At 38.6% G+C, this 22,970-nt stretch overlaps 1 protein-coding gene across 1 annotated transcript in view; it reads left to right on the top strand.

The window, feature by feature from the left end:
• LOC100449185 (cytochrome P450 2C31-like) overlaps window positions 1-22,576 on the top strand; it is a 77,489-nt gene extending 54,913 nt beyond the window's left edge. The window contains 7 exon segments of the mRNA XM_063727673.1: window positions 1,274-1,423; window positions 3,646-3,806; window positions 5,117-5,290; window positions 6,522-6,663; window positions 8,719-8,906; window positions 19,750-19,891; window positions 22,117-22,576. Coding sequence (XP_063583743.1) covers window positions 1,274-1,423; window positions 3,646-3,806; window positions 5,117-5,290; window positions 6,522-6,663; window positions 8,719-8,906; window positions 19,750-19,891; window positions 22,117-22,298 — 1,139 coding nt within the window. The 3' untranslated portion in view covers window positions 22,299-22,576.
• Window positions 22,577-22,970: the final 394 nt, after the last annotated feature.

The raw sequence follows: 22,970 nt of genomic DNA, 5'->3' as shown, positions 1-22,970 counted from the left end.
AATAATTTTTCTATAAATGATTATTAATCTATATTTATAATCTGTGAAAGTGACACAATGTCCCCATTAAATATTCAATTCAATGGTAACAAACCATCTAACTACTAATTTTCTATAAATTCTTTACAAAGACAAGTTCGTTGTAAACTATGGTCAGTTAAAATAATGGAAAAGCAATAAAGAGATGAGAGAGAGGAGGAAAATTACTGAATTATCTTATTCGTTATATATTTTGCTTCCTGGTCTTAGTCATGGATACCCAGAGATTATTTTAGGAACCTTGAATTGTGTGCGTGGAACTACACAAGTTTGGAATATTTCCATCCTCACCTTGAAATGTGATTCTAAAAAAAGCATGAGCAATATTAGAATCCAATAGAAGACAAAGAATAAAGTAAATGTATGTTCTGAAAAGATCCTGGAGAAATATATAGTTAGTATGTATCAGAATTGATATTAGAAAAAGCTTTTTTGATTAAATGCTGGAAATTTCTTTTACTTGTTTTTGGAGCTAGCCTTAAACTGTCCAGTCTTCTGGTGAATCACGGGGTTCTGGCAAACAGAGATATGACCTGAATGAGGTCCTGACCTCTTCTGCACTGTTCTTTAAGAGGCGTCCTGGAAAAGTATCCTATGAGCTTATTTTTGCCTCTTGATCTGGTCTTGACTCTGGCAGCCTAATATTGAACTTCTTTGGTGTTTCCTTCCATATTTCATGGAAGAGATTTAATGAATAGAGGGGGGATGTTAAAATGAGATGAGCTATCTGTTTAATGACTGTACCCCTTATCTGAGGAGATTTCTTCCAATGAAAAACTGCTCTCTCATATTCTCCTAAGAATTCCCTCCTCTTGTTGTTTCTCCTAAAATTCACTTACAGTCTGAAAATCCAGCCCTGAAATTTAACCTATGACCAGGACTCACCATGTTGATTGCTGTGGGATCATAGAGCAAGCATTTTGCCCTTATGATTTTTAGCATCTTGTAAAACAGGACAAAACATTTACTTCACAGAGTTATTCTGAGGTTTAGCACAGCTGGTGGATTAAGAATAGCTTAGCAATATGCAAAATTAATAATCCTGACAGTTAAATAGTAGTTTGGATTAAGAGAGGAGGTAGGTGAGGGCTCAATGGGAATTTCTGATTCTGACACCATTATATTTACATCCCTACTAAAATGTCAATCTTATTTCTTGAGTTGAGAACTGTCAGCTTGTATTCATGACAACGAAGAATATTTTCTCTCTCTCTTTTTTCTTTTGTGTTGGTAGGGGTTATTTATAGCAATGGAGAAACATGGAAGCAAACCCGGCATTTCTGTCTCATGGTTTTGAGAAATATGGGGATGGGGAAGAAAACAATTGAAGACCGAATTCAAGAGGAAGCCTTGTGTCTGGTGGAAGCATTAAAAAAAACCAATGGTGTTTATTTCTTCATATAGTTAACACTAATCGTTTGGGTGGAACAAATGGTATTGCAAATAGACTACAAAATAATTTGATGGCTGAAGTATCATAGTTTACTTTTTGCTCACATGACAGTAATTAAGAGGTGAAGTGTTTGGAGTAACAGTCTTATTAGGTACCAGGTTAATTGGGCTTTGCAATCTTCAAGAAATGACTTTCAATATCATCAATGGTTCATCTCTCTGTGTGATACAGGAAGAAGAAAAGAGCAACTTAAAGAACAAATAGTATACAGGCCAGGCATAAAAGTGGCACGCACACATAACTTCTCTCTTGTGTGCCACTTAGTAACAGGGCCACACCTAACTACAAGAGAAGCTGGAAAATGTGGTTTACTTTGTGCACATGAAGAAAAAAAACATGGATTTTGGCAATCAGCTAGCATCCTAGCCACAAAAGCTTAAAAAATTAGGTAACTTTTGTAGTAAATTATGTAAGAACAATGCAGGGGTTGCCAGTTACCTCCAAAGTGTAGGGCTGCAGTTCACCTCTCAGGAAGGAGTGTGAATATGAAGCAATAGAACCACAGCAGCACACATCTTTGCAGCATGTAGATGTGGGTGTGCACCTGCATGGCTGGGAGAGGAGGTGGAGGAGAAAGGGGCAGGCAGGGCAGGCAAGTGGTAAGATCAGCATTGTAAGATATATGTGGTTTTATAATCTCATGTATTGAATGAATATGTGTTTAACTTTTAAATGTTTTTCAAGAACATTGTTAGCTGGATAATACAATAGTCCATTATTTTGGATATACCAGAGTTTATTTAACTAATCCTCTATTTTGGCCAGATAGGTTGATTCTACTTTTTTTCTGCTCTTAATACACAAAAGTGCAAACCATGTTAATTATTGTAAATCTCCGACTACTTTCTTTGAATAAAATTTGGAAATAGAATTAGTCAAGCAATGAAAATTGGGTTTTGGTATATATTATCTTTGAAATGAGTTGTATCTTTAATTTGTATTGAAGCAGAACTTAAGTAGTTCAACTTTTTCCATGGTGACTATTGCTTTCTCTCAATTTCCTGACCTATGATCATCCCAAATCTGCTTGATTCCACTTAGTTATAGGAAACTCACACTCTTGGGGAAGCCCATTTCATCACCGATAACATTAACAGTTGGAAGTTATTTTCATAGGTTGAGCAGAGTTAATTTTCCTTCTAACTTCTACTTTTTGATCTCAGCTTGCATTTTCCTTCTAGAGTTGGAGTGTTGTGGTTTTCACCACACAGGAGTAGGAGGGATCTACCTCTCATCCAAAGTCTGGTTGTGTGACTAATGATGTCACACAAACACCAATAGGATATGAAAATTTTATTACTCACCTAATGTTGCTTTCAGTGAAGGGCAGGCTGACTCCCAACCAGGTCCAAAAATGACATTGGAAGAGCAGGGTGAGGATAGTGGCATGAGGTTTCTATGGTGATTAGGGGTTAGGGCTGTGTTGAAGATTCCTGTGTGCAGGTCAGGGCTTGTGTGGCTTAAACTTCCTGTTTGTGTCAAAGGAGGGGAACCCTAATGCATTTTTTTTTTAGTTTGTCCAGGTGTGGGTAGAAGGGGAAGAGTTTGGGGTGAGTCTTCAAAACTTCTAGCAAATGAACATCCAAAAATGGAGCCATGCTCTTTATTGTATATAGGAAGCCTATTTCTACACACAATGTATTTTTTTCAAAAATGTGACTATAATTCCCATTTCTCTCATTATTTTTATATTTTACAATAAAAGACAACCACATTTTTGAACTGTGTTTTGTAATGTTGTATTTCAATTTTCTTCAGTATTTTGACTGTCTTTTAATGTTGTTTAGTTATCTGTTGGCATGGCGAGGACGTATCAATACTGATAATTAAATCCCATACATTAAAAGATATTTTAAATGGCCTCTTTTTATTTCGTATTCCTTCTTGTGAATTAGAACATTTTGGAAAATGATGTAAATAAGAGACTCCTTCAGGCAAAATTATCAAATAAACTGGACTGGATTAGACAGTTTTATTTGGAGAAACACAGCAAATTTTATTTTAGGCATTTGAAGTTTATAGTAATGGTGGATGTCCAGGTAGTTTCTATTACTAGAACATTTTACAAGTCAATCATTTCCAATTATTTTAAGCAGTCAATTTTAGATTTATATGAAAATTATGTACTAACGTCTGACTGGTATTGTTTGTAGCATCTCCCTGTGATCCCACTTTTCTTCTGGGATGTGTTCCCTGCAATGTGATCAGCTCCATCATTTTCCAAAATCGTTTTGACTACAGTGATCAGAAATTTCAAGCCTTGATGAAGTGTTTTAATGAAATCTTCGAAAATGCAAGCACCTCCTGGATACAGGTAAAACCAAGGTTCTTTTTGAATGTATAATAGTTTTCTAGCTCATCTATTGCTCATGCCTATGCCATCTCTCTGCCTTATTTAAATATGCCCAAAGCAATGCTAATCAAACTATCATTTGCAACCCATTAGTGAGTTCTCAGATCAATCTAATGTGATGCAAAAAGATTGAAAACAGGAAATAAGGTAGAATACAAAAAATATATAATCTCAGAGTGCTACATTTATAGCAAGATTTGTTTGGATAAAACTTTTTTGTTTTTTGTTTTTTTAGATCCTCAGATATAGAGCGTAGTGATTTAAGATGTATTTCTTAGGTACACAGTAAGAAAATATTAGTAACCTATGTTTTACAATCACTAACAACTAAAATTCTATACTGATCATAAGGTCCTGATGTGACCTACCTTCAAAGGACCCTAGAAAAAAAATAGTCTAATGTCTCTCATTTACTAGAATGGGAAACTGACCCAAAGCTACTTCAAAGTAGCCTAGCTAAGACAATGAACAAGCAAAATCTAGACTCTAGATTTCCTGATTTCTGATTCTGTATCTAGTTTGATTCAAACTACCAGCTTGAATATATTATGTTGATGCCTTCCAAGGGCACTGTGTCATTAGGGTATTCTCTAAAGCATGTTCTGTAAGCTCTAGGACCAGCAAAAACATGAGTCAGAAAATATGCACATTCTTCAGGGTGAAATGCCAAAATGTTTTATATATATATATATATATATATATATATATACACACATACACACACACATATACATACACAGACACACACACATATAAAAATACATGTCTGTGTGTGTGTATACATATGTATAAGCTAAGTAATTTGGGCAATTCCTTAGTCTTTTAGGTGTACTATTTCTTCATTACAACAAATGCGTATGAGTCTTCATAAAGTTTTAGACTATCCCCTGGTAAAACATGTATTGAGTATACTGGTACGAACACGGGGCATTAGCTCCGAGATCGCTAGTTTGGCATCTTTGAATTGTTGATTAACCTTATGAAATTCAATATCCTCATCTGAAGAGAGGTGACAACAGGGGTAATTTCCTGACTTCCTTCAGAGAGTTATGGTCAGGAAATTAATGTGATTAGCCTTAAAGTTGCTTTGTAACCTGTGCATACTCTCTCTGCCTACTTTTTCAGTGCTCTCATCTTCAAATTCTGAATGCATTCTTGTGCAGGAAGCACGTCTATTTATCTTTGTCTACTTAGCATATAGCTAGTGTCTGATAAATACTAAGGGCCTGTGTTTGGTGAATGAATTAATGAAGGATTCTTTCTTCTTTCAGCTCTACAATGCTTTCCCCTTTTTACGAGTGTTCCCAGGAAGTCATAATGTGATATTTAAAAATTATGCTCTCCAAAGAAGTTTTATTTTGGAGAAAGTAAAAGAACATCAAGAATCTCTGGACATCAATAATCCTCGAGACTTTATCGACTACTTTCTGATTAAAATGGAAGAGGTATAATGTGATCTTGATTTGCTACTTTGCCTTTATGTGTGATATGACTCATTGATATGCTCTGGTTTTCCTGGTGAAACTGAGATATGAAAACAAATGCTCTGACCTAAAGTGTATTCATTGTTTGTGCAACCTATTACCTGTGTAAGCCATATTGAGTGTCTCATGATATTTCTAAGTTCTCACTCAAAGAGACTTAGGTTTTATGTTCACCATGTTAAACCTGGTTCTTTATCTGGGGGCAGATCAAAACCCACAAACACACACATGCACACATCCATTCAAGACTGGTGATAACATATCATGCTTCCATGAAGAGAAGATGTAACAAATGAGGGAACACAGGAATGGATAGAAAGCCAGAAAGGCTTACTTTTGGAAAATCTCTAAGAAATATTCATTTACAGATCAGGTAGTTTTGAGGAAACTCTGACATAGATAAACAGGGAGGAGAAAATAGATCCAGGAGATGATGAGTGTAGTAATCAAGTTTGTGAAATTTTCAAAGAGGCTATCTTGATTGTAATAGAGGAGTGGTGGTAGGTGTAATGACTGGTGGAGTTGGAAATAGTGCTGTAGTTTGGGCATGCTTAGTTCAGGAAACTTGAATGAAAAATTAGACATGATGAAATAGACAACAGATGCTAGAGTTGACAGTGATTAGCAGTAATGACTTAATCAAAAGTATGTTTAAAAGAAATTACACGCTGTGCACAGTGGCTCACACCTGTAATCCCAGCACTTTGGGAGGCCAAGTCCGGCAGGTCAGTAGTTTGAGACCAGCCTGGCCAATATCGTGAAACCCCACCTCTACTAAAAATATAAGAAGTAGCCAGATGTGGTGGCATGTGCCTGTAATCCCAGCTTCTCGGGAGACTGAGGCAGGAGAATTGCTTTTACTTGGGAGGCAGAGGTTGCAGTGAGCCGAGATCATGCCATTGCACTCCAGCCTGGGAGACAGAACAAGACTCTGTCTCAAAAAGAAATTACAAAAGAATTGATTGGCTCTAGTGGGTTAGAAAGTGAAGAATCAGAAAGGACTTGAAAGTTTGTAACTCTGATCATATTTTAACAGTTTGAGGCAATCCTATCAGTACATCTAACATTATCTTCACCCATAGCACACTCTAATGTCTGGCTTAATTTGCTAGGTACTGATGTTATATTGAATAGTATTGTGTTACTTGAAAAGCTTTTTATTTATTAAGTAATTTTAACATGTCATTGCTAGGAAAAACACAATAAACCATCTGAATTTACCATGGACAACTTGGTTGCTACTATAAGGGATATGTTTAGTGCAGGAACAGAGACAACGAGCACCACAATGAGATATGGACTCTTGCTCCTGCTGAAGCACCCTGAGATCTCAGGTATGATCACAGATGATGGGCAGGATCAAATTTCAGGTAGAAACTGACAGAGAACACTGATAATCACCTCACCATTTACCTGCCAACACAATGTACAGGAAATGTTCTCATCGTTAGTATATCTACCTACCATTGGGTAGATTCAATTCAAATTAGTTCCTAGTATAAAAAGAGAATAAAATGTTTGAATAATGACAGAGATTTTAAGGGCAGAGGTCATTATTCTCCCTGCTATGGTGCAGGATTCTTGATTTGGGTTGGAACAGATGCAGTAAGAGAGTTATCTCAGGATCTGGAAGGAACTAGTCTCTCTTATTCCCTCAAAAGATCTCACTTGATGTGCCTTCCATGTTCAGATAAATATGTTTTTGTCAAAAGATATTTCTACCCAAATTCATTTGCAATGTAGGGATTCACTCAATAAAGTTACAATCTTTCTCCACAAAACGACTCACTCTCAAGGGTTATACACCCCCTCCCAAAGTTATTTTCTAGAAAACCCTTTTGGATAAACACATTTTTCCTCATAAACCTAACTTCTGTTTCAAATTCAACTTTCTCATTTTCCACCTCTTTTTTATCGAGTCTTAATCTAAGAGGATGTTCCTTTCACTACTATATCATGTGTTGTGATTTGGTGCATTGAGGCATGTTTAATATGATTAAACCTCATGAAGCTTATCTCCATGATATCAGCACCAATTTTTTCCACTTTGTTTAAGGTCCTGTTGCCCTCCCATTATAGATAAGAGATGTTTTCTGAGTACTGAAATTTAGAAGCATAGCCGCAAAATTATTTTGCTACATTGTGAGATACGGTTCTTCTGTTCCCTAACTTTCATACCACCTATGTTGATTATGACCAGAATTAGTATATGACATTCCTCTCCAAACCTTCCAGTCAGTCTTTTGCATATTGCAAACACCCACCCCGTTATATTTCCTATCACTTCCATTTTCATTTTCCATTTGAATTTTTTCTTAAGTCATGTCCACATATATTTTTCTTTTCTTTCTATTTTCATCCCTTACTGTGCCATTCTACTGAGCATTTCAATTTTATAACTAGTTCCTGACCCTGTTCTATCTCCCCTCTCTTCTATATAAAACTCCATTCTCTCAGCCTGAGAAGGAGATATTTAAAACATGCCTCAAATTTGTTTTTATTTTTGATAGCTATCAAACTACAGAATTTGCACATGCTCTATTACAAAGACATATTCTTCAGGTAGTACGTAAATAACAATAAACTAAAGCAGCAGTGTGGCATTGTTATTTTCAAAAATGAGCTATAAACTTTAATAGCAGTGGTTTTGAATTCTGATTCTACTAATAGGTGGCTTGTTTGACCTGCAAACACATGATTACTCTCCATACCTCTGGTCCCTTTTCTGTTCAAGGGGGATAATACAAGAAAGACCACATATACCCTGAGCATCCTTAGGAAATTTTATTTACTTCTCTGGACTTGTTTCTTTGTAAAATGCACAAAATAATACCTAACACGTAGAATTGTTTGAAGAATTATAGAGTAATATAATGAAAAGTATAGTATGTCTGTCCTATATTATTCATGCCTTCAAAATAAATGTTAACTTCTTAATTTTCTCTGCTGAATCAATTAAATACGTTATTATATGTATTTTTATTAAGCATTTCCTGAACTGCACTGTATAGTTCTTAGATTATTGAAACTTAAATATTTAAGATAAAATTGGCACACCCAATGTAGTTAAACTACATGTTCTTCAATGATTCTTCAAATCCAGATCTCTGAGTCTGTCAAGAAAAGTAAACAGAGTAGGGAACCAGAGTGGAGAACTGAATGTGATGGTGCAATTGTATTTCATACCTGCTTATATTTAGGTATCTAATGAGCTTTCAGTTTTCTCAAGAAATGCAAACTGTTTCTTTAGTTTTTTCTTCTATGGAGGTAGTGACACAATTTTCCATCTGCCCATCTCCACCTACAATGGGACAATGATGAAGGGATCAAAAAAAGGGTACTTCAAGTTTTTTTTCATTTCACATAAACTCTGACTCCTGTCTTGCCAGCTAAAGTGCAGGAAGAAATTAATCATGTGGTCAGCAAAAACTGAAGTCCCTGCATGCAGGACAGGAGCCGGATGCCCTACATGGATGCTGTGGTGCATGAGATCCAGAGATATATTGACCTCTTCCCCACTGGCCTGTCCCATGCAGCGACTCAAGACATTCGGTTTAGAGAATACCTTATTCCAAAGGTGAGAGATATTATGTCTATACCTTTCCTTAGAGGTCTTAGGACATCAAATATCATAGTAGTAGAACTATAGATTCCCTCATCTACAGGTTTGGCAAAGTCATAACTCAGGCATCCTATCCTGTGACCACATACTTCTTTCCTTCTAGTTTTTGATGCCAGGTGTCAAGGGAGGAACCAAGATGTCCGAGGCACCATAAACTGTCTTGGGGTGGCATGGGTTTTACTTGGAGTCTGGGATATTCCATCTCCCCCATCGGCCCCAATCACCGGTTGTGGGTTTTGCAGTCTTTTTGTGATAATTTTTGTTATTAGGCATACAAGCATGAAAACTTTATGGCCTTTGCTGGCTCTATTAGAATTTTTTAAAAATTAGTAACTCCATTTAAAATAATTTATTTAAATAGGTTTTGGGGGGAACAGGTGGTGTTTGGTTACATGAATAGGTTCTTTAGTGGTGACTTCTTAGATTTTGGTGCACCCATCACCCGAGCAGCGTACTCTGTACTCAATGTGTGCCTTCTCCCACCATTTCCCTCAAGTCACCAAAGTTTATTCTATTATTCTTATGCCTTTTCATCCTCATAGCTTAGCTCCCACTTTTGAGTGAGAACATATGATGTTTGGTTTTCCATTCCTGAGTTATGTGACTTAGAAAAATGGATTAAAATTAGTGGCTCTGTTTTTTTTATTTTTATTTTTTATTATACTTTAAATTTTAGGGTACATGTGCACAACGTGCAGGTTAGTTACATATGTATACATGTGCCATGTTGGTGTGCTGCACCCATTAACTCCTCATTTAACATTAGGTATATCTCCTAATGCTATCCCTCACCCCTCCCCCACCCCGCAAAAGGCCCTGGTGTGTGATGGTCCCCTTCCTGTGTCCATGTGTTCTCACTGTTCAATTCCCACCTATGAGTGAGAACATGCAGTGTTTGGTTTTTTGTTCTTGCGACAGTTTACTGAGAATGATGGTTTCCAGCTTCATCCACATCCCTACAAAGGACATGAACTCATCATTTTTTATTGCTGCATAGTATTCCATGGTATATATGTGCCACATTTTCTTAATCCAGTCTATCGTTGTTGGACATTTGGCTTGGTTCCAAGTCTTTGCTATTGTGACTAGTGCCGTAATAAACATACGTGTGCATGTGTCTTTAAAGCAGCATGATTTATAATCCTTTGGGTATATACCCAGTAATGGGATGGCTGGGTCAAATGGTATTTCTAGTTCTAGATCCCTGAGGAATTGACACACTGACTTCCACAATGGTTGAACTAGTTTACAGTCCCACCAACAGCGTAAAAGTGTTCCTATTTCTCCACATCCTCTCCAGCATCTGTTGTTTCCTGACCTTTTAATGATCACCATTCTAACTGGTGTGAGATTGTATCTCATTGTGGTTTTGATTTGCATTTCTCTGATGGCCAGTGATGATGAGCATTTTTTCATGTGTTTTTTGGCTGCATAAATGTCTTCTTTTGAGAAGTGTCTGTTCATATCCTTTGCCCACTTTTTGATGGGGTTTTTTGTTTTTTTTCTTGTAAATTTGTTTGAGTTCATTGTAGATTCTGGATGTTAGCCCTTTGTCAAATGAGTAGATTGCAAAAATTTTCTCCCATTCTGTAGGTTGCCTGTTCACTCTGATGGCAGTTTCTTTTGCTGTGCAGAAGCTCTTTAGTTTAATTAGATCCCATTTGTCAATTTTGGCTTTTGTTGCCATTGCTTTTGGTGTTTTAGACATGAAGTCCTTGCCCATGCCTATGTCCTGAATGGTAATACCTAGGTTTTCTTCTAGGGTTTTTATGGTTTTCGGTCTAACATGTAAGTCTTTAATCCATCTTGAATTAATTTTTGTATAAGGTGTAAGGAAGGGATCCAGTTTCAGCTTTCTATATATGGCTAGCCAGTTTTCCCAGCACCATTTATTAAATAGGGAATCCTTTCCCCATTGCTTGTTTTTCTCAGGTTTGTCAAAGATCAGATAGTTGTAGATATGCGGCATTATTTCTGAGGGCTCTGTTGTGTTCCATTGATCTATATGTCTGTTTTGGTACCAGTAGCATGCTATTTTGGTTACTGTAGTCTTGTAGTATAGTTTGAAGTCAGGTAGCGTGATGCCTCCAGCTTTGTTCTTTTGGCTTAGGATTGACTTGGCAATGTGGGCTCTTTTTTGGTTCCATATGAAGTTTAAAGTAGTTTTTTCCAATTCTGTGAAGAAAGTCATTGGTAGCTTGATGGGGATGGCATTGAATCTATGAATTACCTTGGGCAGTATGGCCATTTCACAATATTGATTCTTCCTACCCATGAGCATGGAATGTTCTTCCATTTGTTTGTATCCTCTTTTATTTCCTTGAGCAGTGGTTTGTAGTTCTCCTTGAAGAGGTCCTTCACGTCCCTTGTAAGTTGGATTCCTAGGTATTTTATTCTCTTTGTAGCAATTAGGAATGGGAGTTCACTCATGATTTGGCTCTCTGTTTGTCTGTTATTGGTGTATAAGAATGCTTGTTATTTTTGCACATTGATTTTGTATCCTGAGAATTTGCTGAAGTTGCTTATCAGCTTAAGGAGATTTTGGGCTGAGACAATGGGGTTTTCTAGATATACAATCATGTCATCTGCAAACAGGGACAATTTGACTTCCCCTTTTCCTAATTGAATGCCTTTAGTTCTTTCTCCTGCCTGATTGCCCTGGCCAGACCTTCCAACACTATGTTAAATAGGAGTGGTGAGAGAGGGCATCCCTGTCTTGTGCCAGTTTTCAAAGGGAATGCTTCCAGTTTTTGCCTATTCAGTATGATATTGGCTGTGGGTTTGTCATAAATATCTCTTATTATGTTGAGATATGTCCCATCAATACCTAATTTATTGAGAGTTTTTAGCATGAAGGGCTGTGGAATTTTGTCAAAGGACTTTTCTGCATCTATTGAGATAACTACATGGTTTTTGTCATTGGTTCTGTTTATATGCTGGATTACATTTATTGATTTGTGTATGTTGAACTAGCCTTGCATCCCAGGGATGAAGCCCACTTGATCATGGTGGATAAGCTTTTTGATGTGCTGTTGGATTCGGTTTGCCAGTATTTTATTGAGGATTTTTGCATCGATGTTCATCAGGAATATTGGTCTAAAATTCTCTTTTTTTGTTGTGTCTCTGCCCGGCTTTGGTATCAGGATGATGCTGGCCTCATCAAATGAGTTAGGGAGGATTCCCTCTTTTTCTATTGATTGGAATAGTTTCAGAAGGAATGGTACCAGCTCCTCCTTGTACCTCTGGTAGAATTCGTCTCTGAATCTGTCTGATCCTGGACTCTTTTTGGTTGGTAAGCTATTGATTATTGCCACAATTTCAGATCCTGTTATTGGTCTATTCAGAGATTCAACTTCTTCCTGGTTTAGTCTTGGGAGGATGTATGTGTCGAGGAATTTATCCATTTCTTCTAGATTTTCTAGTTATTTGCATAGAGGTGTTTGTAGTATTCTCTGATGGTAGTTTGTATTTCTGTGGGATCGGTGGTGATATCCCTTTTGTCATTTTTTATTGCATCTATTTGATTCTTCTCTCTTTTTTTCTTTATTAGTCTTGCTAGTGATCTATGAATTTTGTTGATCCTTTCAAAAAACCAGCTCCTGGATTCATTAATTTTTTGATGGGTTTTTATGTCTCTATTTCCTTCAGTTCTGCTCTGATTTTTGTTATTTCTTGCCTTCTGCTAGCTTTTGAATGTGTTTGCTCTTGCTTCTCTAGTTTTTTTAATTGTGATGTTAGGTTGTCAATTTTAGATCTTTCCTGCTTTCTCTTGTGGGCATTTAGTGCTATAAATTTCCCTCTACACACTGCTTTGAATGCATCCCAGAGATTCTGGTATGTTGTGTCTTTGTTCTCATTGGTTTCAAAGAACATCTTTATTTGTGCCTTCATTTTGTTATGTACCCAGTAGTCATTCAGGAGTAGGTTGTTCAGTTTCCATGTAGTTGAGTGGTTTTGAGTGAGATTCTTAATCCTGAGTTCTAGCTTGATTGCACTGTGATCTGACAGATAGTTTGTTATAATTTCTGTTCTTTTACATTTGCTGAGGAGAGCTTTACTTCCAAGTATGTGGTCAATTTTGGAATAGGTGTGGTGTGATGCTGAAAAAAATGTCTATTCTGTTGATTTGGGGTGGAGAGTTCTGTAGATGTCTATTAGGTCTGCTTGGTGCAGAGCTGAGTTCAATTCCTGGGTATCCTTGTTGACTTTCTGTCTTGTTGATCTGTCTAATGTTGACAGTGGGCTGTTAAAGTCTCCTATTATTTATATGTGGGGGTCTAAGTCTCTTTGTAGGTCGCTCAGGACTTGCTTTATGAATCTGGGTGCTCCTGTATTGGGTGCATATATATTTAGGATAGTTAGCTCTTCTTGTTGAATTGATCCCTTTACCATTATGTAATGTCCTTGTTTGTCTCTTTTGATCTTCGTTGGTTTAAAGTCTGTTTTATCAGAGACTAGGATTACAACCCCTGCCTTTTTTTGTTTTCCATTTGCTTGGTAGATCTTCCTCCATCCTTTTATTTTGAGCCTATGTGTGTCTCTGCGCGTGAGATGGGTTTCCTGAATACAGCACACTGATGCATCTTGACTCTTTATCCAATTTGTCAGTCTTTGTCTTTTAATTGGAGCATTTAGTCCATTTACATTTAAAGTTAATATTGTTATGTGTGAATTTGTTCCTATCATTATGATGTTAGCTGGTAATTTTGCTCATTAGTTGATGCAGTTTTTTCCTAGTCTCGATGGTCTTTACATTTTGGCATGATTTTGCAGCGGCTGGTACCAGTTGTTGCTTTCCATGTTTAGCAGTTCCTTCAGGAGCTCTTTTAGGGCAGGCCTGGTGATGACAATATCTCTCAGCATTTGCTTTTCTGTAAAGTATTTTATTTCTCCTTCACTTATGAAGCTTAGTTTGGCTGGATATGAAATTCTGGTTTGAAAATTCTTTTCCTTAAGAATGTTGAATATTGGCCCCCACTCTCTTCTGGCTTCTAGAGTTTCTGCCGAGACATCAGCTGTTAGTCTGATGGGCTTCCCTTTGAGGGTAACCTGACCTTTCTCTCTGGCTGCCCTTCACATTTTTTCCTTCATTTCAACTTTGGTGAATTGTACAATTATGTGTCTTGGAGTTGTTCTTCTCGATGGGTATCTTTGTGGTGTTCTCTGTATTTCCTGAATCTGAATGTTTGCCTACCTTGCTACATTGGGGAAGTTCTCCTGGATAATATCCTGCAGAGTGTTTTCCAACTTGGTTCCATTCTCCCCATCACTTTCAGGTACACCAATCAGATGTAGATTTGGTCTTTTCACATAGTCCCATATTTCTTGGAGGCTTTGCTCGTTTCTTTTTATTCTTTTTTCTCTAAACTTCCCTTCTCACTTCATTTCATTCATTTCATCTTCCATCGCTGATACCCTTTCTTCCAGTTGATCGCATCAGCTCCTGAGGCTTCTGCATTCTTCACGTAGTTCTCGAGCCTTGGTTTTCAGCTTCATCAGCTCCTTTAAGGACTTCTCTGTATTGGTTATTCTAGCTATACATTCTTCTAAATTTTTTTCAAAGTTTTCAACTTCTTTGCCTTTGGTTTGAATATCCTCCCATAGCTCGGAGTAATTTGATCGTCTGAAGCCTTCTTCTCTCAGCTCGTCAAAGTCATTCTCCTTCCAGCTTTGTTCCATTGCTGGTGAGGAGCTGCTTTCCTTTGGAGGAGGAGAGGCGCTCTGCTTTTTGGAGTTTCCAGTTTTTCTGGTCTGTTTTTTCCCCATCTTTGTGGTTGTATCTACTTTTGGTCTTTGATGATGGTGATGTACAGATGGGTTTTTGGTGTGGATGTCCTTTCTGTTTGTTAGTTTTCCTTCTTACAGACAGGACCCTCAGCTGCAGGTCTGTTGGAGTTTGCTAGAGGTCCACTGCAGACCCTGTTCGCCTGGGTATGAGCAGCAGTGTCTGCAGAGCCATGGATTTTCGTGATCTCCGAATGCTGCTATCTGATCATTCCTCTGTAAGTTTCGTCTCAGAGGATTACTCGGCCATTTGAGGTGTCAGTCTGCCCCTACTGGGGGGTGCCTCCCAGTTCCTCTGCTTGGGGGTCAAGGGTCAGGGACCCACTTGAGCCGGCAGTCTGCCCCTTCTCAGATCTCCAGCTGTGTGCTGGGAGAAACACTGCTCTCCTCAAAGCTGTCAGACAGGGACATTTAAGTCTGCAGAGGTTACTGCTGTCTGTGCCCTGCCCCCAGAGGTGGAGCCTACAGAGGCAGGCAAGCCTCCTTGAGCTGTGATGGGCTCTACCCAGTTCAAGCTTCCGGGCTGCTTTGTTTACCTAAGCGAGCCTTGGCAATGTCGGGCGCCCCCCTCCCCCAGCCTCGCTGCTGCCTTGCCATTTGATCTCAGACTGCTGTGCTAACAATCAGCGAGACTCTGTGGGCATAGGACCCTCCGAGCCAGGTGCAGGATATAATCTTCTGGTGCGCCGTTACCTAAGCCCATCAGAAAAATGCAGTATTCGGGTGGGAGTGGCCCAATTTTCCAGGTGCTGTCTGCCACCCCTTTCCTGGACCAGGAAAGGGAACTCCCTGACCCCTTGTGCTTCCTGAGTGAGGCAATGCCTCGCCCTGCTTTGGCTTGTGCACGGTGCACTGCACCCACTGTCCTGCGCCCACTGTGTGGCACTCCCTAGTGAGATGAACCCGGTACCTCAGATGGAAATGCAGAAATCACCCATCTTCTGCATCGCTCATGCTGGGAGCTGTAGACCGGAGTTGTTCCTATTCGGCCATCTTGGCATCTCTCCTCAAGGTTAATATTGTTATGTGTGAATTTGATCCTGTCATTATTATATTTGCTGGTTATTTTGCATGTTAGGTGATGCAGTTTCTTCCCAGCCTCGCTGGTCTTTACAATTTGGCATGTTTTTGCAGTGGCTGGTACCGGTTGTTCCTTTCCATGTTTAGTGCTTCCTTCAGGAGCTCTTGTAGGGCAGGCCTGGTGGTGACAAAATCTCTCAGCATTTGCTTGTCTGTAAAGTATTTTATTTCTCCTTCACTTATGAAGCTTAGTTTGTCTGGATATGCCATTCTGGGTTGAAAATTCTTTTCTTTAAGAATGTTGAATATTGATCTCCACTCTCTTTTGGCTTGCAGAGTTTCTGCCGAGAGATCAGCTGTTAGTCTGATGGGCTTCCCTTTGAGGGTAACCCGCGCTTTCTCTCTGGCTGCCTTTCACATTTTTTCCTTCCTTTCAACTTTGGTGAATCTGAAAAGTATGTGTCTTGGAGTTGCTCTTCTCGAGTATCTTTGTGGCGTTCTCTGTGTTTCCTGAATTTGAATATTGGCCTTCCTTGCTATATTGGAGAAGTTCTCCTGGATAATATCCTGCAGAGTGTTTTCCAACTTGGTTCCCTTCTCCCCGTCACTTTCAGGTACACCAATCAGACATAGATTTGGTCTTTTCACATAGTCCTATATTTATTGGAAGTGTCGTTCATTTCTTTTTATTCTTTTTTCTCCAAACTTCTCTTCTTGCTTCGTTTCATTCATTTGATCTTCCATCACTGATACCCTTTCTTCCAGTTGATCCAAGTGGCTACTGAGGCTTGTGTATTCATCATGTAGATCTTGTGCCTTTTTTTAAAGTTCCATCAGGTCCTTTAAGGACTTCTCTGCATTGGTTATTCTAGTTAGCCATTTGTCTAATTTTTTTTCAAGGTTGTTAACTTCTTTGCCATGGGTTTGAATTTCCTCCTTCAGCTCGGAGTAGTTTGATTGTGTGAAGCCGCCTTCTCTCAACTTGTCAAAGTCATTCTCTGTCCAGCTTTGTTCCATTGCTGGGGAGTAGCTGTGTTCCTTTGGAGGAGGAGAGGCGTTCTGATATTTAGAGTTTCCAGTTTTTCTGCTCTGTTTTTCCCCCATCTTAGTGGTTTTATTTACCTTTGGTCTTTGATGATGGTGATGTACAGATGGGGTTTTGGTGTGGATGCCCTTTCTGTTTGTTAGTTTTCCTTCTAACAGTCAGGACCCTCAGCTGCAGGTCTGTTGGAGTTTGCTGGAGGTCCACTCCAGACCCTGTTTTCCTGGGTAGCAACAGTGGAGGCTGCAGAACAGCGGATATTGGTGAACAGCAAATGTTGATGCCTGATCGTTCCTCTGGAAGTTTTTTCTCTGAGGAGTACATGGCCTTGTGATGTGTCAGTCTGCCCCTATTGGGGGGTGCCTCCCAGTTAGGCTACTCGGGGGTCAGTGACCCACTTGAGGAGGCAGACTGTCCATTCTCAGATCTCCAGCTGCGTGCTGGGAGAACCACTACTCTATTCAGTGCTCTCTGACAGGGACATTAAATCTGCAGAGGATTCTGCTGCCTTTTGTTTGGCTATGCCCTGCCCCCAGAGGTGGAGTCTACAGAGGCAGGCAGGCCTCCTTGAGCTGTGGTGGGCTCCACGCAATTCAAGCTTGCCAGCCACTTTGTGTAGCTACTCAAGCCTCGGCAATGGTGGGCGCCCCTCCCCCAGCCTCGCTGCCACCTTGCAGTTTGATCTCAGACTGCTGTGCTAGAAATGAGCAAGGATGCATTGGTGTAGGACCCTCTGAGCCCGGCGCAGGATGTAATCTCCTGGTGTGCCTTTTGCTAAGATCAATGGAAAAGTGCAGTATTAGGGTGGGAGTGACCCGATTTTCCAGGTGTTTTCTGTCACCCCTTTCTTTGACTAGGAAAGGGAATTCCCTGACCCCTTGTGCTTCCTGGGTGAGGTGATGCCTCTCCCTGCTTTGACTCTTGCTTGGTGCACTGCACCCACTCTCCTGCACCCACTTTCCAACACTCCCCTGTGAGATGAACCTGGTGCCTCAGTTGGAAATGCAGAAATCACCCGTCTTCTGCGTCACTCATGCTGGGAGCTGTAGACTGGATCTGTTCCTATTCGGCCATCTTGGCTCCACTCCCGTATATATTTTTTTAGATGGAATTTCATTCTTATTGCCCAGGGTTGAGTGCAATGGTGCGATCTTGGCTCACTGCAACCTCCGCCTCTCGGGCTGAAGCAATCCTCCTGGCTCAGCCTCCTGAGTAGCTGGGATTACAGGCATGTGCCACCATGCCAGGCTAATTTTGTATTTTTAGTAGAGATGGGGTTTCTCCATGTTGGTAAGGCTGCTCTCAAACTCTCCACCTCAGGTGATCTTCCCACCTCAGCCTCCCAAAGTGCTGGGATTACAGGTGTGAGCCAATGTGCCCCTGCTACTTGTATTTTGTTAAGATATTTTGCATCTATGTTCTTCAGAGACATTGGCCTGCAGTTTTCTTTTTTTTCTGTGTCTTTGATATTAGGGGAATGATGGCCTCATAGCATGAGTTTGGAAGGATTTCTTCCATTTCAATTTTTTGGAAGATTTTGAAAATAATTTTCCTTGGTGTGTTTTTAAATGTTTGGTAGAATTCAGCAGTGAAGCCAAAAAATTAGTCTTCGGCTTTTCTTTGATGATAGATTGTTATTACTAATTTTATTTTGTTTTTCAATTATTATCTTGTTCCATTTTTTTTTCATGATTCAATCTTGGTACATTATATGAGTCCAGAAATTTATCCATTTCTTCTTGATTTTCCAATTTGTAAGCATATATTTGTTCATAATAGTCTCCAATGATCCTTCACATTTCTGTGGTCCAGTTGTAATGGCCTCTTTTTGGTCTCTCATTTTACTTATTTTGGTCTCCCCTCTTTCTTCATAGTCTAGCTAAAGATTTGTCAGTTTATCATTTCAAAAAAAAGAAACCAAAAATCTTTCTTTCATTGAGTTCTTTGTATTTTACTTAGTTCCTATATCCATTTTGTATTTTATTGATTTATGCTATAATATTTACTATTTTTGTCCTTCTATGTATTTTGAATTTGGTTTGTTTTGGTATTTCTAGTTTCTTAAGTTTCAGTATTAGATTGTTAATTTGAGATCATTCTCTTTTTTAATCTAAGGATTAATTGTTTTAAAACTCCATTCTTAGTACCGCTTCTACTGTATCTCATAGGTTTTGGTATGTGGTACTTCCATTATCATTAGTCTCAAGAAATTGTTAAATATTTTCTCTTAATATTTTCATTAACTCATTGCTTCTTCATAAGCATGTTAATTAATTTTTAGGTATTTGAGTATTTTCTGTTCTTGATTTCTAGTTTTATTGCAGTGTTTTCAGAAAAAAATACTTTATTTGATTTTTAACTTTAAAAAACTTGTTAACGCTTGTTCTGTGCGCTACCTTATGATTTATCCTGGAGAATGTTTCTTGGGCTGTTTAGAAGAGTGTGTATCTTCAGTTGTTGGGTGGAGTTTACTGTGCATACCTGCTAAGTCAAGCCAAAGGAACCGTTTAACACCATTGTTTGTTTGTTAATTTTCAAGTCTGAATGATCTGTCTATTGCTGAAAATAGGGTGTTAAGTTTTCTACTGTTATTGTTTTGGAGTCTGTCTCTCCCTTTAGGTCTATTAATATTTGCTTCATATATTTAAGTACTTTGATGTTGAGTTCATGTACATTTACAATTTTTATATCCACTTGATGAAATTCCCCCTTATCATTATATGATCACCTTCTTTATCTCTCTTTAAAGGGTTTAATTTAAAGTCATCCCCTGGTATTCATGGGGCATTGGCTGCAGGATTCCTCACAGTTACTAAAATCCACATATACTCAAGTCCCATAGTCAGCCCTGCAGAATCCACGCATACAAAATGTTGGCCTTTCATATCTATGGTTTTTGCATCCCATGAACATTGTATTTTGATCTGGCTTCTCTTTTTCTGTTTCTTTCAGGGCACAGCAATCTTAACAGATCTGAATTCTGTCCTGTACAATGACAAGGAATTTCCCAATCCAGAGAAGTTTGACCCTGGCCACTTCCTGGATGAAAGTGGCAACTTTAAAAGAAGTGATTATTTCATGGCTTTTTCAGCAGGCAAGCAAGCTTTCTTTTTATGTTTAAATCAGGGGTCAAGTGAGATAAGGAAGGGCTCTGCATGGAGGCTACTCTGGGCTGAACAATTTGCCATTTGTATGAGGCCAGAGGCACCACTCCCAAAGACCAGGTTATTTCTCATGGGATTGGTGACTGTGCTCACAGATTCTGTTTCCTGAACCACTGCTGAGGTCATCAAAATCTCCTTTTAGAAGTCCAATTCTAGGAAAACATTTATCATTTACACCAAGGGGACAGTTCACTCGATAAACTTCACTGAGCACTTTACATATAGCAATTCTATGCTCAGGTCCAGGGTTAAAAATGTGAATAAGTATTAGATCTTTCCTCTAAGGGAAGGGAATACAAATGAAAAGGCAATGAAATTTCTTTATGAGTAATGCTATGCTCCCTGCTTCTTTGGGAGTGCAGAGAAAGGGAGAGAGACATACAAAGCAAGAGAGAGAGAGAGAGAGCTCCAGACTATTTGAGAGGGGTAGGGGCAGAATAGTTACATAGTAAGTGAAATTTTCTTGCAAGAAATCACATTTGAGTATCTTCCCTCAATTTTTAATGGTCCTGAAAAGAAACGTGGCAATGTCAAAAAGGATAATAAAAGAGAGTTTAATAAAGAGATTGTTTTGAGAGGTGTGAAGCAAGCAGAAGTAACAAAATGTGGATAAGAACTCAGGAGTAACATCGGCAAGAAGATGTTACAATTCTAGATCAAAAGATTCAAAGGAAGGAGAGTGTTGCTGGAGCCTGAATAATGAGCAGATTCCTCACCAAGAGAAGCATCTATAGGTAGAGGAATGTTGCCACTGTCAAAACTAGCCTGGCAGGGTAGGATGGAGGGAACAAATACTCTGAACTTTTCAACATATGAGCCTCTGAATGTATCCAGAATCCAGAAGGGAACTACCTCCTGGGTTAATGCAATTCTTAGAGGTCAGTTTTCTGGGAACAGAAAGGCACATGAGATAAACAAATACATAATGGATCTGGAAAGAGGAAAAAGTGGAGAATATTCAGCACACTCTAAAGGAGTAGGAGGAGGACAGGAGGGTAAAAGACGTTTCCAACAGAAATAACTGAAACAGAGACAAAAATAAAAGATTTGCTCCTGATTAATAATATAAGAAAATAAGCGTAGAGCAACCCTTGATATTGTGGTCTCAAGATTATGTGCATTGCCCAGAGACAATCTCAAAAAAAGCCATTGCTATGTGACTTCTTATCTCCTTTTCTATTTTTGGAGTCTACTATTGCGCCATGAGCCTGCTCAAGATTTCTATTCATTTCACATGGCTTGCAGGCCAGCTTTTGTCCTGACACTGGGTATTACTGTGTGCATTACAAGATCTAAAAGCTTACCTTAAGTGTTTATATTCCAGTCTGTAAAACAGATGAATAATTTACAGTTCATGTGAAATGTAGTGTATTAGAAGCATTAATGAATGTTGTGGAAAACAGATAAGAGAGTAAATTATATGTCCTGACATATAAAATAAGTTTTCATACAATAAATAACATTTAGCTGAATCTGGAAGGATATGGGGACTATTGTCTGGCAAAGCAGAGTAGAAGCCAATTCCAGATAGAAGAATTCCTAGAATCTGAGAAGAAACTTGAAATTGCCAGTCTGTTTGGGGAGTGATGAATCATTAGTAATGGCTGGGGGGAGGGGAACTGGGTGGAAGTTGTGGAAAAAAATGACACTGTAAGAATTGCCTGTGGCCAGTTGGTGACCTTTGTTTTTATTCTTGGCAAAAATAAGCTATAGACCCTTTTTTAAAGCAGGTATATGGTCAGATTGATTATCCTTTAGAATCCTGATGAAAATAAATCTATTTATTTGTCAAGTTCAGGGTCAGAAGTATATGGAGAAGTAGATACAGTGTTGTATATCATGCTGGTTGAGAGAGATCTGTGTTTTTTTTGTTGTTGTTGTTGTTTTTGTGTGTGTGTGTGTGTAAATATGTCACTGGCAAGCTGCAGCACAGCAGTTCCAATGTGCAAGGACAGAAAAGATTTTTTCATACAGTACATACACAGTAATATGTGCTAAAGAAATAAAAAAAACCAGGTTTAGGTGTAAATGGAAAAAGCTGTGGTTTGTTAGTCATTCATTAATATATTTCTTCATTCCATGTTAATTTCAGCCTCCCTGTGGGTTAACTCAGCTACAGAATTAAATGCATAATGAACTTGTGTGTTATTTTTAGGAAAAAGAGTTTGTGTTGGAGAAGGCCTGGCCTGCATGGAGCTGTTTTTAATCCTGACCACCATTTTGCAGAATTTTACCTTGAAGCCTCTGGTTGATCCAAAGGATATTGACACCACCCCAGTTCACAAAGGGTTTGGTGCTGTACCACCCTTCTATGAGCTTTGTTTCATTCCAGTCTGATAAAAGGTCAGGCTGCTAGATTGCAGAGCAAGGCCCTTCGTCCTCATGTGAAAAAGGCAGATGTTTCCTTGCCTGTGTGTCAGTCATTATCTACTCCTATCTTAATAGCAGGAAGGCCATCTCTGAGCCCTATCTCTTTTAATTGTACCCATCCTTTGAATCCATTCCAATTTTTCCGTATGAAAGAAAATTTATTATTTCATCTCCAATAAAATTCTGTTTGTAACACAATCTTAAGATCATAAGCTACATTTTATCTGTAGTGCCTATGAAATGGAAAGCACCCTATAAATGCCATATTTTGCTTTGCTACTACAAATTAGAAATCAGAAATTATCCTATGAGATTAAAAAAATGTTAAAAGCATTAAAACATGAACTTTATTAATCTCTTACTCCTATCTAACTGTCTAGGGGATAGATCTCTTGCCAAATTAGCTTGTATACTTTCTGTCTTTCCCAACTGATTATTAAAATATAACTACATGTGTATATGTGTATGTGTTGAAGATATACGTTGGGTATGTGTTTATTTTTGCATTTATGTGTATATGTATACATGCAGGGAGAAAAGAAAGGAAGGTCACTCCAGCCAAGGGGAATAACGTGAGATAAACTTGAATTAGCCAGTCTGTCCAAGAATATCCTTTCTTTTTTCCTCCAGTGATTAAAT

Source organism: Pongo abelii, chromosome 8, assembly GCF_028885655.2.
Source record: "Pongo abelii isolate AG06213 chromosome 8, NHGRI_mPonAbe1-v2.0_pri, whole genome shotgun sequence".
In the NCBI taxonomy this organism is placed as follows: Eukaryota; Metazoa; Chordata; class Mammalia; order Primates; family Hominidae; genus Pongo; species Pongo abelii.
Note: the sequence above shows the minus strand (reverse complement) of the source record. Positions and strands in the feature narration are given on the sequence as shown.